The sequence below is a fragment of the Ruditapes philippinarum genome, unplaced genomic scaffold (assembly GCF_026571515.1).
Source record: "Ruditapes philippinarum isolate M1 unplaced genomic scaffold, ASM2657151v2 ctg629_1_1_1_1, whole genome shotgun sequence".
NCBI lineage: Eukaryota > Metazoa > Mollusca > Bivalvia > Venerida > Veneridae > Ruditapes > Ruditapes philippinarum.
In genome coordinates, this window is record NW_026858135.1 from 791171 (window position 1) to 807894 (window position 16724).

The window sequence follows — 16724 nt, forward strand, 5'->3', positions numbered from 1 at the left end:
TAGCGTGATTAACTGTAAACGGGAGTTCCGAACCTGAAAACTGTAGAATTACGAACTATTAATATTTATCTGTGGAACCTTCAAAAAATGTAACATTTAAGGCAATACCTTTATGCTTAAAGGAATTGTTTAATCACAATTGAGCCAATTCTGTGTCATTGCTGAAATGCAGGTATGTATTTAAAATTATCAATATTTACAAATTTTTCACATTCGAAATTGTTTTGTTTTGGTTTTATTGGTGTTTCTTTTGCATAAAAACTAGTAAACATGTAAGCTACTCCGAGTTTGAAGAAGCAACACCTCAGTATTTAAAATAAAAAAATACATTTACAGCTTTCATAATTGAAAAAGTCCTTATTCGTCATTCCTGGATTGAATGGGACATTTAAAGAAATATTGCCACTATTAATATGTTTCTTTTTTTAAATATTTAGGAATACCATGCTACGTAAAACATTCAACTTGTTGTCATATTTTTGAATGCAATTTCGATGTGAAATATCCCACTATGACGTACTTTAAACATTTATTTAACGTCAACTCATTTTCTTTCTTTCTCGACGTGACAAATCTCGAGCGTTTTCCCTACCGTTAGTAAAAAATTGTCATCTTAACAATGCATGTATTATCGCCACAGGTGTGGATTGAAAACAAAATATTCACATTTTGTTTAAAATATGATCAAATATAAAACAAAACAAAGATCAACAAAGAAGGGTCACATTCAATGAACGTACCCCCAACACAAACCAGAAACACAGGACCACCGGCAAGGTGCCTAACAGGTCACAAGTATTTTATCACTTAGGATCATTCGCCATTTCACAACTACGAAATCGAGATGTGTCTCCTCGGAAAAGAAAGATAACAAAATGACATTTAGGAAACGTTCTAGTAAGTGTTGCCCCTTTAAACACCAATAAAGTGATTACGTCATCGGCAATAGAAAAGAGCAAACTTATGATATCTATAAAATAGAGAATAACAGAATCCCCAAAGAGCGTACATAAATTGAAATGTTGCAAGCTCAGTTTGATTAATACTATTAATGGACGGTAATGGAATCTGACGACTAGTGTCAAGGGCCATAGAACTGACTTAAGCAGATTTCAACATTTAACATTCAACCACAGACGTATTTATACGGCGATGACCATGGAACCTTCAATGTAAAGTGTACCACGACAAACGGCGTATGGTGCCCAAAAACAGAAACAAACTTAGTGAATATGATTAATGCATGCGCAGTAAAGACTAGGTGTAGCATCATATTCACTAAAATACATCCAGACTCATATTTTATGACCATACAGCATAGACCATTTAGAATTATTGCATGGTATAATTTTGGATTCAAAAACCTTTTAGTTCACAAAAATAGGTAAAAGTTATACCTTAATGATATGTCAATTGATAACTTGTTTTTAATGTTAGGCTTTACTTTTGTGTTTTATTCTTAGGCTAGTCATATAATAAAACAATTATAGAGTTGTGATCCAATGAATATACGACATTTTACCTTATACACGTGTTGCCTTAGAAAGTAATTTGTACCCCCATATTTCAGCTCGCACACTTACACAGTGATTTTGTGTCTTTTTGTTTACCGCACATGTATTCAATTAATGTAATGAGTTTTCTAAGAAAAAAGGTAAGCAATTAAACAAAGAATATTGAAAATTTATCAAGATACTAAGGACAAATCATTAGTTTATTTTATGGATTGTAGAAACGTTTAGATAACAGAAATAAAATCAACCGAATACTGTTTATTATCATGTTAAATCTAACGGACTTAAATATGGTATGTCACAGTTCAGAACTGTTCACTATTTAGGGGAGAAGATGTGTAAGCGGCCGGATAGCTCACTCGGTAGAGCCGCGGAACTGTATTCCGAATGTCTCTGGTTCGAGTCCCGGTCAGCTTGCACATTTTCCACCCTGTGACATTTGGCGCCCAAAGGGGGACCGTGACTGGACATAACTTAGAGTTAAAATTTGTATATGTATATAAGGTTGTACTTTCTGTGATTTTTTTTTCTTAGCCTATTCATATAATAAAACAATTATTGACTAGTGAGCCATTGACTATGATGTGATATTCACCGGCAGAAAGTCATAGTAATATTGACATATGCCGGTGAATATCACATCATTTTCAATGGCTCACTAGTCAATAATTGTATAATAAGCGTGCATCAATATAATATTTCAGAAATATCGCAATTTGTTGTCGGCATAAAGAGAATGTACTAATTTAAGAAATCCCTTATAAAATAATAATCCGTATGCACTAAATGAAACAAAAAGTGTGATACGAAATAATGGGGATCAAATAAATAACGGGGATCAAATGTTATGAAGTCTGAACTACACAAACTATCAGATGCAGTTACACCGACACTGTACCAGTCATACAGCGACATTCTAGATTTACTGGTGGAGGGCGACGAGATATCTTGCCCCTCATAGCATTCCTCATGGTATAAAAATTATCCACAATGACACCAACGCTGTATTACGTGCGGCAGCAAAATCTTTTTTAATCATTTTTGACACGCTAATGAGACGTAATAACTTGCAGACCATATGCAATGTGTTGGTATTTCGAGTAAAATTCACAACACTTGTTAAATATTTTTCAAATATTTCTTTTGTCAAGGTTATTTGGTAAAAAATATATCTTGTAAGTATTTCATCCACATAAGCAAACTTCACTCGTATTGAGTTCCCTACCGATTTGGTTGCTATGGCAACAACTAGCTTTAAAATAGGGTAAATATAACAATATTTGTGATTACTCAAAAAGTAGTGAAAACTTTTTTTGAAACTTAAAATATGAAAAGATGGCAGAATATTATATAAAAATCATTTTAATGTTTAATTTAGGCTATCCGACTCATCAAGCGTCGTCGACCTCGTCAAGATTTCTAATCAGGTTTTTTAAGGCTTTTCACTATACGTTCTTTATTTCTTAAGGTATTTACTTTAAACTCCAAATATATGTTTCTCATAGTCAACCACATTATATGTGACAAGGTTTACAACTATAGCACAAAAATTATCAGAATAATCTCGCTTGAATTTAGGAGATAAGGTTCAATACTCTAGCTTGACTATCTTCAGAATCCCCCTTGAACATTATTATTTTTAATCAAACTTCTTAATTTATTCAAAGCATTTACTTCAAACTCCAACATCATAATAATATTAAATCTATCGTCTATAAAAATGTAAAATCAGAGTGTCTGTCAGTTCGGTCGTCTGTCTCTCCGTTCCTAAAAAATCTGTTTCCTGAGATCACTTTTAGAGAACTTTTCCAACAAATTTACTTAAAATAGACAGAAGTTCAAACATTAGTTTTTAATATTCATTCCGAGGAAATTTGATCTACTGATTATCTTTGTACAAAAATAATTTCATTACTAGGCAGGGACACATTACTAAGATAAAGACAAACCTGGACACAAAAGATTTAAGTTCATTCATGTGTAATGCCTTTCAGCCTTTCAGAATGTTGCTGGGGTTTTAACCGTAAGGGAACTTATGGATTGCTTGCAATACTATGATAATTGTTAGTTCTTTATGTTCCAATAGCTTGAATTCATTCGATTGAAGATATCTCTAAACCAATCGGTTGTTGGTCGTATCATTTCCTCCGAGATGCAAAACAATTATATAACGTTCAGAATAAAGGTTTCAACTATTCGATCCACCCATACCAAACATTTTCATATTTCAGGGTATACTCAGTACCTATGATATCACGGGTTCTATGATATCACGGTATTTACATTTTCTGAGACTGCTAATAAAAGCCACATATGTCCATGCTACTATTTTTAAAACTGTCACACTTAATCGCATAAAATCTGCCAATAAATTTAATTTTGTGAATTTGTGAATAATTAATATATTCGTGGTAAGAAATGTATTTTATAAAATTTAGATTATTATTGGATCTTTTAAAGTAATTTAAAAAAAAACAGTTTTGGAAAAAGTTCACTTATTGTTAAACAGAAAAAAATCTCATAAACAACAATTTCTTAATTTTTTTTGAAGCTGCCATTTCTAATCTGCTCAAATTTTTTTTATCTATTGCGGAAACGAGTTCAAGTTACATGATATTGTCCCCTGTCAATAGTCAAATAAAATGTACTGTACTTATTTGTGCTTTGTATTTATACCAAACTTTATAACCTTCCTGTAGTATTCAGTAAATTTTAGATTCCTGTCAACAATGCAGCAATCTTTAGCCAATATGTTTTGTAATGGTGGTTTTGCAATATACATTTTAATTGACTGATATCCTTTATTTCTCTTCCGTTAATAAATATTTGTATATCTTAAGACTATACGCCATGAAATTGTGATGTGTTTCTTTGGAAAAGAAAAGAAATAAAATGACATTTAGGCAATGTTCTAGCAACGCCATTTTCAGGTATTCGTACTGTGGTGTTGTCCCTTGTATCACCAATAAGACGATGGCCTCATCATCAATGTGAAGGATCAAAACTGTGATACTTATAAAACAGTATTCATTAAGAACGTCCAGATTATTCAAAGGTTGGGTTTGATTCAGCATATTTATGGACTTCAATAAAAACTAAAGACATGCACAATAACCCCTAGCTTACTCAGATTTCAATAATTGATATCCATTTAAGATAAATATCTGAAACAAGTGATACATCGGAAGTACTTAAACAACAAAATTACATGACAATGCATACTCGGTTTGATTGAGTCTGTACATGAGGGATAAAGAAAAAGTTCAACATCCCTCATGCCCCCTAGAAAAAAACAACACTGAAGTTAAGTATTGGGTAACTTTTTAACGGCTGCCGTGCGGCACTTGACACCTGCTGTTTTGATATTCAAATGACTGGAAGAAAGTGAAGCGCTAAGAACAGCAAAATTACATGAAAACTGCAGACACGATTAGATTGAGTCTTTGCATCTGCCGATGTTTCTAAATCAAAACTGTTGTCATTTTTCATAGTTAAACTTTGCCGTCAGCTTAAACAGTTGCTAGGTACGTGGACGGTAGTTTGTTCTTTTCAATACTATCCACGAACAGGCACAATCAAACAGATACTGCAACATTTTCAATTTTGCCGTTTTGCGCGTTCTGAAAGGATCATTTTTCTATTTGTGGGCATCTTACGCAATTTGACGTGGATCATTTTACATTGAAGTTAACATGATCACCGTCGTTTGAATATATCTATGTTTGTTTCTTTGTATAAGTAAACCAAAAAGAAACAAGAGCTCACATTTTGACATAATATATGTTTATCATACTACTATAAATTTTAGTATGCAACAGTTCGAACGGTCAAGGCTTTAAATGTCTTATAATTATATAGTTCTTACAAATGAATTGCTAGGAAATCAGTTGAACTAGACTGAATTATAAGGAAGAAATAGAGATGTTTGACTGTCAAACTTGTTTCTCTAAAATAAAAGAATTTGATGTTTGGGAACATAACAAATAAACGAGTTGTACTCGTTTTGTAGACATCAGGATCTACTACTTCAGATTGTGATTTTATGTTGTTGTAGCAGAAATATTCATAACTACATTTAACCGTAGACACAGACAATACGATGACACTTTTGATAATCAAAATATCAAAGTATGTTCCCTTGGGTCTGTTTTAGAGCCTCGTGAAGATTTATCTTTAATGTCGCTTGTTACTAATTAGGATCTTATTTCTAGCTGGACGAATTTACCAGGAGTTTTTCGAAGGAGATAAGCAAAAAATCAAAGTAAGTGTTGGTACGGGCCTACAGAAGAATATGTTTTGGTTATCATTAGCAGTAACTTCACTCATGAAAATTTTAGATCTCGCTATTTTATCTGTTGAATGAAAGATATTGCGATATTGTATTTGGCTCAGACATGACAAGTTTCTTCTGTACAGATATCTAAAAACAACGATCTACAGCCATTTTATTTCCCTAAGGCATTCTTCATCATCAAGATAATTTTGTCGGCACGAAAGATTGACAGAATTCACGACCCTCATTATTCATTGAAATATTTGTATACAAACTTTTGTTACAGTCCAATGTTATTTACCTAATTGTTTTAACTATCCTATTGTGAAAGAACAAGAAGATGAAAAGGCCCGTATGAAATAATTAATGTTTATAACTTACAAAAGGAAGAATAATGTATCTATTATATAAACAAGCAAACTTTATATTATTACGCCCTTTACTCAGTTGTTACCCAATCCATTCGACTGACATTTTCTCTAAGTTGTAATCGCTTTTGGCTTTGGACTAAAATTAACAACAAAATGGTTATGAACATTTGGTTTATATTAGCATCGCTTTTCTGTGTTGTTACAATGGTAAATTGTCGATTTGTACCACATGACTCTGATAAAAACGTGGACATTGGAACACCGTTTGCCACTGTTAAGAAGATGTTGGAGAATATATTTTCCAGACTGAATGTCTTAGAAAGTCGAAAGGAAGGTAAAACTGTTTTTAGATATTTTTACATTAAAAGTGAGATTTGACATGTATCAAACTTTAAAGACTTAATAAAATGTGTATTGTCTCATAAACAATCTTATTTGTCGTAATAAAGATAAATGTAAGCATATATCTGAAGTTGATGACCCTACCAGATCTTAAAAAAAGACAAATATTCTATACAACGTATATTTTGCTGTGTAATGTGGGACTAGTAAAGTGAATATATTCATAGCAAAGTACTAGTAATTATTTCTTCATAATCCAATGTTTTGAATTTAATTTGCGATCGGCATGAGAAATGCATTAATTTTGACAATATTTACATAAACATTTAGACAGACATGTTAATATACAATAGCATACAAACATATAAATCATTATTATAAATTATTTCAACCATGGTACTATTGAAGCACATATAATAATAATTTTTATTGAACAAAAGGCAAATACCTGTGAGTACATATATACATACATATAATACAAGTTTTTTTTTTTTTTTTTAAATAATCAGTGGCGGTCCAATTCTATATAAATCAGCATAAATGTATGAGATCGTAAAAAATATCAATCATCACTGCATGCAATCATTATCAGTTTGCAAACTATAAGAGGCGATTGGTGAAACAACAGTATCATAAATGCTTTTATATAAATCTTCTCAAATTTTCAAACAGTTATACACCTATTATAGTCAACGTCAATAAGATTTTGAAAAATACAATGAATATTAAACATGAGAATTAAAAAACTTCGCACACACACGCACCCACACACACACACACACGCACGCACATACACACATGCACACGTATACAAAAATTAATACATCAAAATAGAGTCTTCCACAAGAGAAAAATGTAAAAATATATTTTGTGGAGAAAAGTGACTCACATTTAATATAAAACTATGCTACGGCGTTCCATGGCTTTAAATAAGTATATGGCAAGATTTGTATTTATTTGTTTTTGGTCGCTGGAAATAAGTTCAACAAACTTTGGAATATTCGGTCTTTTTCGAAAATATTGTTTTATATATCTAATTCTTAAATCTTTATATAATTCGCATTCTAAAAGAAAATGAAATTCGTCTTCTAGTGTGTTACATAAGATACATTTGCGTTCATTTCTTGGAATCGGATGCGGTTTATGCCATCTGCCGGTTTCTATATACAATCTGTGTGACGATAAACGAAATCTTGTTAAAGCAGCCCGGTATTTAGTGATATTAATTTGTTCTATGTATTTCGAAAAACCGAAAGTAGCGAAAAGTTTATATGTGTCGGCCCTGGGTGAAGCTTCAACTTCAGACATCCAGGTTTGAATAAAATTATCTTCAAGTCTTCGCTTGATTTCTGCTATAAAAATGTTTTCATTTCCTATTTCTTGAAATATCCATGCATAATTTAAGCCTAAATTTTCAAGAATTGTTCTTACAGATGTTGCCCAATTAGTAATTTCATTGTTTCGTTCAATATCTTCAAGCATCAAATTGAATGTTTGTTTAATCAGTTTCACGTTATCGTATTTAATTATCTTTAACCAGAATTTTAAAACTTGTAATATTCTTTGTTGTTTTAAAGGCATTCTACCTAAATCGCCGTATACAAAATTAGTCTGGGTTTGTAATTTTACCCCTAAAATATTTTTCAAAAAATGTGTATGTATATTTTCTATTTTATCAGCTTTATTCATGCCCCATATTTCACATCCATAACATAAAATCGGTTTAATTAACTTGTCAAACAATTCAATTTTATGTTTTATATCTATATAAGTAAATTTCTGTAAGTATTGTTTCATTTTGAAAATAGCTTTTAATGCTTGACCTGACAATGCATCATATGTGTGTTCAAAAGACCCCCACAAGAAAAAACTATACCAAGATATGTAAATTTATTCACATATATAAGAAAAGACAAGCAAAATCACTTATAGATACTAACTTAGATTTTTTGTTCTTAATGAGACATTATTAATTATTTGCAGGAAACCTGACGTCAGTGATGCCAAGAAATATGAAATGTTTGGACGGCTGGATCACATTTAAAGATTCGTGTTATTTGTTTGACACAAAAAAACTCGATTTTCAATCAGCTGAGGCACCTTGTGCTACTACTATTTTCAGAGTCTATATCTATATTTCTATTGTTATCTTAAATATGTGGAATGTTCAAATGTCAACTAGTTAATCGATAAACATTATTGAATTATTCTAGTCTTTGATGTTGGCATTTATTATTTTTATATTCGTTACAAACATTGAAGGATATATAAATCAAAACTTTGACATTTGAGAATAAAAAATAATTTTATCATTATTTACTATTTGCCTTTTTAAACTATGAATGATATGGGTTTAAGAACAGAGAAGCCATGTCTAGAAATTATGTATGCTTCTTGAAAGAATTCATTTTATATAATTAGTTATGTGTCTCATTTTCCTTGATTGGCATATAGACCTTTTGTTATCGTACAATTTACCAAACGGTTTGCAAGGATAAAGTACTGTTATGGAAAGCCTAAGTTTTAAACAAATAAAAATAAAAAAAATATAAAAACTACAAAAGCAAATATGTTAACAGCGGATATCTTACCATAAACACTGTTGCAATATAAAGACACAAGGTATTTGTATTCACGTTTGGTTCAATGACAACGTAGAGCTTTTTTCAGATTATATTTCAATGGCAAAAATGACATACGTATGTTCTGTATAGCTTCTGATATAAATATACCTTGAATATGTATTATTTTGTAATTTTGCGGTATTTCAGAGAGAATGTGGTAAATGGGAAGCTTATGTAGTACGTTTAGAGACACAAGAAGAAAATATATTTCTAAAATCATTCATGGCCAATATTTTAAAGGTGAGATATAATTTTAAGTTTTCTTCAAAAATTGAAAAAAAAATGATTGCAAGAAATGGTAGAATTTAAAAAGATATATTCAAGTCAAACATTATATTCTGAACTACATACTATAAATTTCAGACACAAATTACTGGATTGGTATGACAGACATAGAAACAGAAGGATTGTGGAAGATATCAGGCACAAACAAAATTGTACCATTCACAGACTGGAAAGGCAATTAACCAAATAATGCAGGAGGAAATGAAGATTGTGCATAATTTTATCCTGTCAATTCCTTCAGTTGGGCTGATGCGCCGTGCACCTGGAAAATTCGAGCGGTTTGTGAGAAAAATTCAAGCAGTCTTAAATGAACCCGTAAATTACAAAAAGGAACTGAGGATATTTTCGCGTTAAATGTGCCTATTTAATTTGTATATAACTTATTAAGTCGTGTGTACCATTGAATAAATACATACTTAGTATCATTACATAGATTAATAGCAGAACTTGTTTGTTTTAAAAGACATCTCCGAATTCACTGTTTGAATGTGCGCTTATAGTTCTTTCTCCAATTACCCTGTGCGTTTATTAACGCAATAAATGTTTATGATTAAAATATAACTTTGACACACCTACTGATATATTTTATTTAAAGTTTCGCCAAGTTTATATGTAAACTTTTGCTTAAGCCAGTGTTAGGAGGCGTGAATAGTAGAATGCAATTACTACTAATACTTTGCTTGCACAGGCGGCTCAATCCAAACGGGTTTGCAATGTGGCTTTGAGCGTTCGTTAGAGATTGTGGTTTGCTCTATTTTGATGTACAGTTTAAGTTGATATAATTTAAATAAGTTATATAATGAAAGTCACATTATGGTCATATTTCCATTGTCAGATGTGCTGAATTGACTATCAAAAATCACATAATAGCGACATTTCAGTAATAGTAATTTTATAGAGCTAGGCCAGCCCGCGCGTCAAATTCTGTGAACTAGTTTAGTTTTCGATACTGAAACCATCTAACGAATTCACGGACAAGTCATTTACATTAGTTCAAGATCTACGTTATTGTTAGTTGTACTTAGCATTTGGCATGATAATGTAACGCAACAGTTTTGCTTTAACTAGTGATCTAAGTATTGTTTTAAAATTCTTCTGTTCCGGCTATGCTTTATCAGATGACACTAGTACTGGTTGGGTCCAGGAAACGGAAACGGGGCAAGAAGTTTCCTTCACAATCTACCTTAAATACATGTATTTCTCGAAGGCAGTTAGTCGAGCGTGACACTCACCTTTGTGTGTTTTAGTTAACGATAGAAGAAAACTTACGTATGGTCATATTTCCAATTTATGTCATTTCATACGATTATTTATGCCTTCTGTTTTTGATTTCTTGTAAAGTGTCAAGTCATTAATTTATAAGCTGACCTATTTTGCACAAAACATTGCGCAGCTTGAAGATGCATTCAAAATTCAAAGATTGGGAAAACTTCGACATGGCATTAAGTTTCTGTCAGGTATTTTGAGTCCATAGCGAAAGTGAGTGACACATTGAATTTATTTTGCCTTTTTCAATTAGTCACTGGTTTACATGGTTTACGCACATTCTGGCTTACACAATACACCGAAGCAAAAATGCATATAAGCAGTTGTTTCTAAGAACAATATAGCGATCTTGTCATGTACATGTATGTTCTTTATACAGCTTAAGATGTAATCGTCTTCCAAAATTGACTGCAAGTCTTGATTTCTCCAGGTCTGGCTTTAAAGTGAAATTATGCTAATATTTTTATTGTCAAGTTGACCTGAACTAACTTTATATTTCAAGAGATTAACTGTTTAAATGATGTTTGACAAACAGATTATATTGGAAAATGTTTAGGATAAAATTTAAAATCTACCTAAAATATAAAAAGACTGCCCCACTCTTTTTTATACTGAACGGTACAGGTAAATTCTAAATGATATTTACTGAAATTTTGTATGAATCCGGTGGCTATTTATTGTTTATGCGGTTATTTTTTGTTTATGCGAAGTAAATTATTAAATCAAAAGGTATTTTGGCAAAATGAAATTTTATTTTGACTCTCACCTGTTCACTCACTATATACTTTTAGATGGGCATAATGTCATTTTAACTCACACCGACACAATTTATGTCATTGGGCGACTTTGAAGCTTTAGTAGTTGAGGAGAACCCAGGTGCCCTTCCGTGCAAATGAAAATATCAATGGGCATTATGTGCATATTCACAAAGCTTTAGAGCTAATTCATTTGCATAAGAACATTGCAAATTACAGATATTGTGTTAAAAACAATGGATACATATGACCAATCATTTCCGTACTATAATCGAGGTTTAGGTATATGGTTTGAATATAACCGACCAGTTTCTTTTTAATACTTATTATTAAATTGCCTATACTATAATATGTTATTTTAAGTTGCTAATATACATATATTTCACTATTCTTTTCCATTTCGTGTGCAATTTAAAAAGTACAATTGACAAGCGACATAACATAAAGAAATAAGTCATGCCGCTATGCTTATGCCGTATTTTGTAGTTTAAATGAATGTCGTTTTCGTTTGATGACAATGCCACTATTTATGGACAGACATGTGACCGGACAGGCGCGTTTCGACCGATTGCAACAAGGGACAATGTTAGTCATATTATAAACTTCTTTGTATGTTCTATTTGGTTTTACATCAAAACATAGACGGAAGATAATGTTATTATAATTAATGTTATTATTTTCCTTGTTGATGTTGCTTGTGTTTTAAAGGAAGTCAACATAATAATCTCCACTTGTTTTTTTGTTTTGTTTATTATTATACATTTAAAGAATAACATTATGCTTTACTAAACAATTATCACCCCGTGGGTAAGGAGCTTTCTGTAGTCAAGGCATCCTTTTGCTTCAGCTGGTTGTTCCGCTTCTTTATTATCAATAATATTTATCTAAAGAAATAGTTTAAATCAAGATGTGCATCACTTACTGTCCGACTTATTGTTTTTTTTTAACTTTAAAAAAACTGTTCAAATAACTTAATTTTAAACATACCAGTATTGAAGCTCCATCGAGCTGTCACTTCATATTCAAAGGTCTCCCGCAGGTAAGTTGTTAAGGTCGTTGGCTTCGAACCACTTCTCTCATCGCTGTGGGTTCCAAACCAGCCAGGGACTGTGTATTATTTCATGTAGAAAAGAACATCTTTCATGTAAGGAAGGTAACCAGCAAATTAACGGTATGTCAGTGGCTCTACTCAGGAGCCCGCTCCTATCTGAAATAATGCACAATGTGGCACCTAAGGTCTTCTGCCACCACTAAAGCTGGAAATTGGCAATATGACCTAAAGTATGTCATTGTGACATAAGACTCAACCGAAAAATACATATACGAAAATTAAAATTAAAAAAAAAGATAAAATAGAAAATAAAACAAAGTAAATAAATAAAACAAAAATAAAAAATGCATAGTTTTTACGTTGTCCTGGTTGTCTAAAACATACATTATAATGCCATTATTTTCAAGTGATGCTACCCTATTTACATATAAACACCATATACTTAAAAAAAACTTTTAAAAAGTTCTTATTTGGGATTGTCTGCTTAATAAGAAAAAACCCAACTAGATAAACAATTTACTGGAACAAACCCATTGAGTATATACCTTTATATACATATAAATGATTATAATAATTATTTGGCTTTGCCTAATATAAGTTGCTTTATTATAAAACTTTGCAGACAATTAATACACTTGTTAGTACAACAACGGTCGCCAGACTGTTAAAGTAATAAAAACATCGCAACCAATTATCACTTAGATTTCATTGAAGGGAACAATGAATTCAGGAATTATTCTGTTGTTTTTACAATTTTGTTCGATGACAGATGAACACATTATAATATACGGAACAGGTGGGGATTCTCAACGTCCAGTCTTAAAATGGGATGGTGAAAGTGCAAATTTAGAACGAGAGATTGAAGATGTTAAAGAGGACGTGATTTCTATCAATAAACAGATCGGTGTCTTGAAGAACCGGGTAGAAGATTTAGAGACTCGAAAAGGTAGACGGAATTCACTTTTGAAATGATACGTTTCAGTTTTCAGACGATCTTAGTTCACGGTTGATGAATTATGTTTTAACACAAGTTGACAGTATTTATTGGATGGACATGTAAATATCCAACTTTTGTTCCTAAGCAAATTTCTTGTTTTTCTTGCTTTTAACAACAATTAGAAATATGTCGTCGAAGGTAAACATCTGTATTAGTGTTATCGTTGTTAGACATAAAACACGCAGAAATATAACATTTACTCATATTGTTTTATTAGTAATGTTAAAAGACAGCTTTCAGCTACCATTTATACACGTTTTAGCTGCAATACTTTATATTTACGTTATTATTTGGTTACTATGACATTAAATTAACTTAACAGATAAGCAGTAATGCTGGTTGATTTTCCAATGCAGATTTTTATTTTAGAAATTCATTTTGACATTGACTGTGACAACACTAAGTCTCTCACACCATTGATGTACAAAATAAATATTTTATTTCTATAAATATATGTGTTGTTTACAGATTTGTCTTAAGTTTTAAAAGATATTATTTGTCGTCATGATATTAAAAGATTGCCTGCTGTCCCGAACGCCATCTTGGATTTGTCAGTCCGCTCGAACACCAAATTCATAAAATTGCATTACTTTAAAATAAAAAACATGCCACATGTTTTGGTAATATAATGTTATACCTTTTCGATCACTTAATCCTAAAAAAATGGATCCGTATGTTGTCAAACATCAGTTATCGTTCAGTGCAACTTTATGACTTATATATATATATATATATATATATATATATATATATATATATATATATATATATATATATATATATATATATATATATATATATATATATATATATATATATATATATATATATATATATATATACACAGGTCACTTAGAATCGTCAAGAACACCATGCCTCGATGGTTGGATAGCGTATGGAGGGTCTTGCTACTATTTGAGTTCAACCAATGTCAACTATGCTGGTGCTGATGTAAGTAATGTTATCATACCAAACTAAAGAAAAAACAAATATCTATGCTATTATCAAGACTAATCACATTTCTTTTTTGTAGTTTTCATTGGAAGATCTAGCGCACATAAATTGAAAAAAAAATCATGCATATCAAAAATTTATGAGGATAAAGATTGTGTGAATGCCCGAACTTGTATACTTAATATGTTTTTAATAATAATAATAATAATTATTATTATAATAATAATCTATAGACCGTATAGATTCCATATTACCTTATATAATTTTAAAAGTCACCAATCCATGCAAATTCACCACTTAGCGAATTTTTTTATTGGAAAAGTTTGTAATTTTTTTTTCAGGAATACTGCAAATCTCTTCGAGCACATTTGGTTCATGTCGAAGATAAAGATGAAAATACATTTCTAAAGACATTCATGCAGAATCATAGTCGTGGTAAGTAATTCGCATGTTTACAAACATTTGCCTTATCGTTTATGTATTATGTTATATTATCTAAGTTTATTATTCATTATTTGTTTATTAATTTGAATTCTTTTGGTAGAGTACATAGACATATGAAATATTGATAGCACCCTGTCAAATATAGGTTTTTAAATGTGCGCAAGTCAAGTATCATCAGGTTTTATGTGAACAATATATAATGAACTTTTTATATTACACTCGCCGATTAAAAGTTATATAGCCACTGTCTTATTTCGTCATACTTCTAACATTTTAACAGAACTTCTTACACGCAAAAGGCTCGTTGTAGTCGAAATGGCATACAGTCACAGTGAACTTGTACATTAAAAATGCCCCGAATATGTAAGAGTTAAGCAGAAATAATTGAAACAAAAAATAGAGTATAATATGAATTTGATATTAGATTCGAAAAATGAAAACTAGGCTTAACTTAAACTTGGGGGTTGCGTTCATTGAACGCCACCCTTCCTTGTTGATCTTGTTTATCATATTTTAATTGATAGGATTATAAGATTTGATCCAAAAATGATATACACTCGAAGGTTACATGGTGCAAATGCTGAAAGTCCATTAGTTACATTTTCTAAATGTGAAATAATTAAGTAAGTTTGCCGATGAAAATATTTTATAGGTTTAAAAACAGCTAATAGATGATAATGGTTAAAAATGAATTATCATACAAAAACATACATGCATATAAAATGGAAAACTGCTATAAATGAGTGAAGTACATGTTATGTAATAATAAAGTTATACATAAAATATGCACTGTCTAAGTAATTTGAGTCTTAAGGTTTATATATCGGCATTTTGTCTGATGGTCAGTTGACATAAAGAAGAGATTAATTCAAATTTAGTTTTATTTATTCTAGCTGGTATACATTACTGGATAGGCATCACAGACATTGAGACAGAAAACGTATGGAAGTTATCTGGGGAAAACAAATCCTCTTCGTTTTTCGACTGGGGAGCTAGCCAAGAACCAAGCGGTACACGCACAGAAAATTGTGCCCGATTTGCGTATGAACACCAATACAAATGGGGAGATGTCGCATGCACATCTACAGCTCGCCCTGCCTGTGAAGAGAATTGGAAAGGCGATTAAATATTATAAAATATCATATTTTATATGTTGCACATCCCATTGTTAAAAAATTAAACTGATAATTTGAAACACATATTTATATCATCTTCAGATTCATTTTTGTTGTCACTTTTAGTTTTCTTTTGTTTGTCACGAGTGGCTGCTTTTGAAGTTTGATAAATACTTTTTGTAGGTCTTTAGAGACAAATCATTTAGAAATAAAACCGGATGTTTCTTTAAATAGAATCACGAGTGGGTTAGAATCCACAAAAAGCTTCAATACACGGAAGACCAGCGTTTATAACATAAGACACTATTAGAATCCTGATACACTGTAAATTCGATCGTGTTGGTCCTACGGTGCCAGAAGAGCTTGCTGGCCGCTGCAGACTTTGTTTGTGTCGATAAAATAGAAAACATCCAAACAAACACACACACGTCTTCAATCGGAGCACCTCGGATTTTAATCGTAATAACCTCGGACTTAATGCGGATTGAAAGTAGTTCTACCACGTGGTTTTAGATGTAAACAAAAAAGAAAAAAAGAGAGTGTAATCTTTGATAATGTAGAACGACTGCTTATATTTGATATATTCAAAAGAAAATAAAGACTAATTCAGTAAAATTATGATTGAAATATGTCTGACAATCATAGACAATAAAAATACCCACTGATGTACAAGTATAATCAAATCCGAATCAATGTCAACAGGTAGACATTTCGTACTTTCGATTTCTATAAC

General features: G+C 31.3%; 2 protein-coding genes across 3 annotated transcripts; both read left to right on the plus strand.

Moving 5' to 3' along the window:
- The first annotated feature begins 6265 nt into the window (after positions 1 to 6265).
- On the plus strand, positions 6266 to 9591 carry LOC132752244 (collectin-12-like). The gene is made up of 4 exons (XM_060742561.1): positions 6266 to 6492; positions 8484 to 8623; positions 9272 to 9281; positions 9488 to 9591. Exons 1-4 carry the CDS (start codon positions 6312 to 6314, stop codon positions 9589 to 9591), a joined length of 435 nt encoding a protein of 144 aa, XP_060598544.1. The 5' UTR covers positions 6266 to 6311.
- Positions 9592 to 13095: 3504 nt separating this feature from the next.
- LOC132752233 (perlucin-like protein) lies at positions 13096 to 16081 on the plus strand. Of its 2 annotated transcripts, none has more exons than XM_060742549.1 (4): positions 13096 to 13427; positions 14335 to 14429; positions 14774 to 14867; positions 15770 to 16081. In XM_060742549.1, the coding sequence occupies exons 1-4, from the start codon at positions 13202 to 13204 to the stop codon at positions 16000 to 16002; spliced, it is 648 nt and encodes a 215-aa protein (XP_060598532.1). In that variant the 5' UTR covers positions 13096 to 13201; the 3' UTR covers positions 16003 to 16081. The 2 variants fall into 2 exon arrangements, with proteins under 2 accessions (XP_060598532.1, XP_060598531.1); XM_060742548.1 differs by having other exon boundaries at positions 13101 to 13427; positions 14326 to 14429.
- Positions 16082 to 16724: the final 643 nt, after the last annotated feature.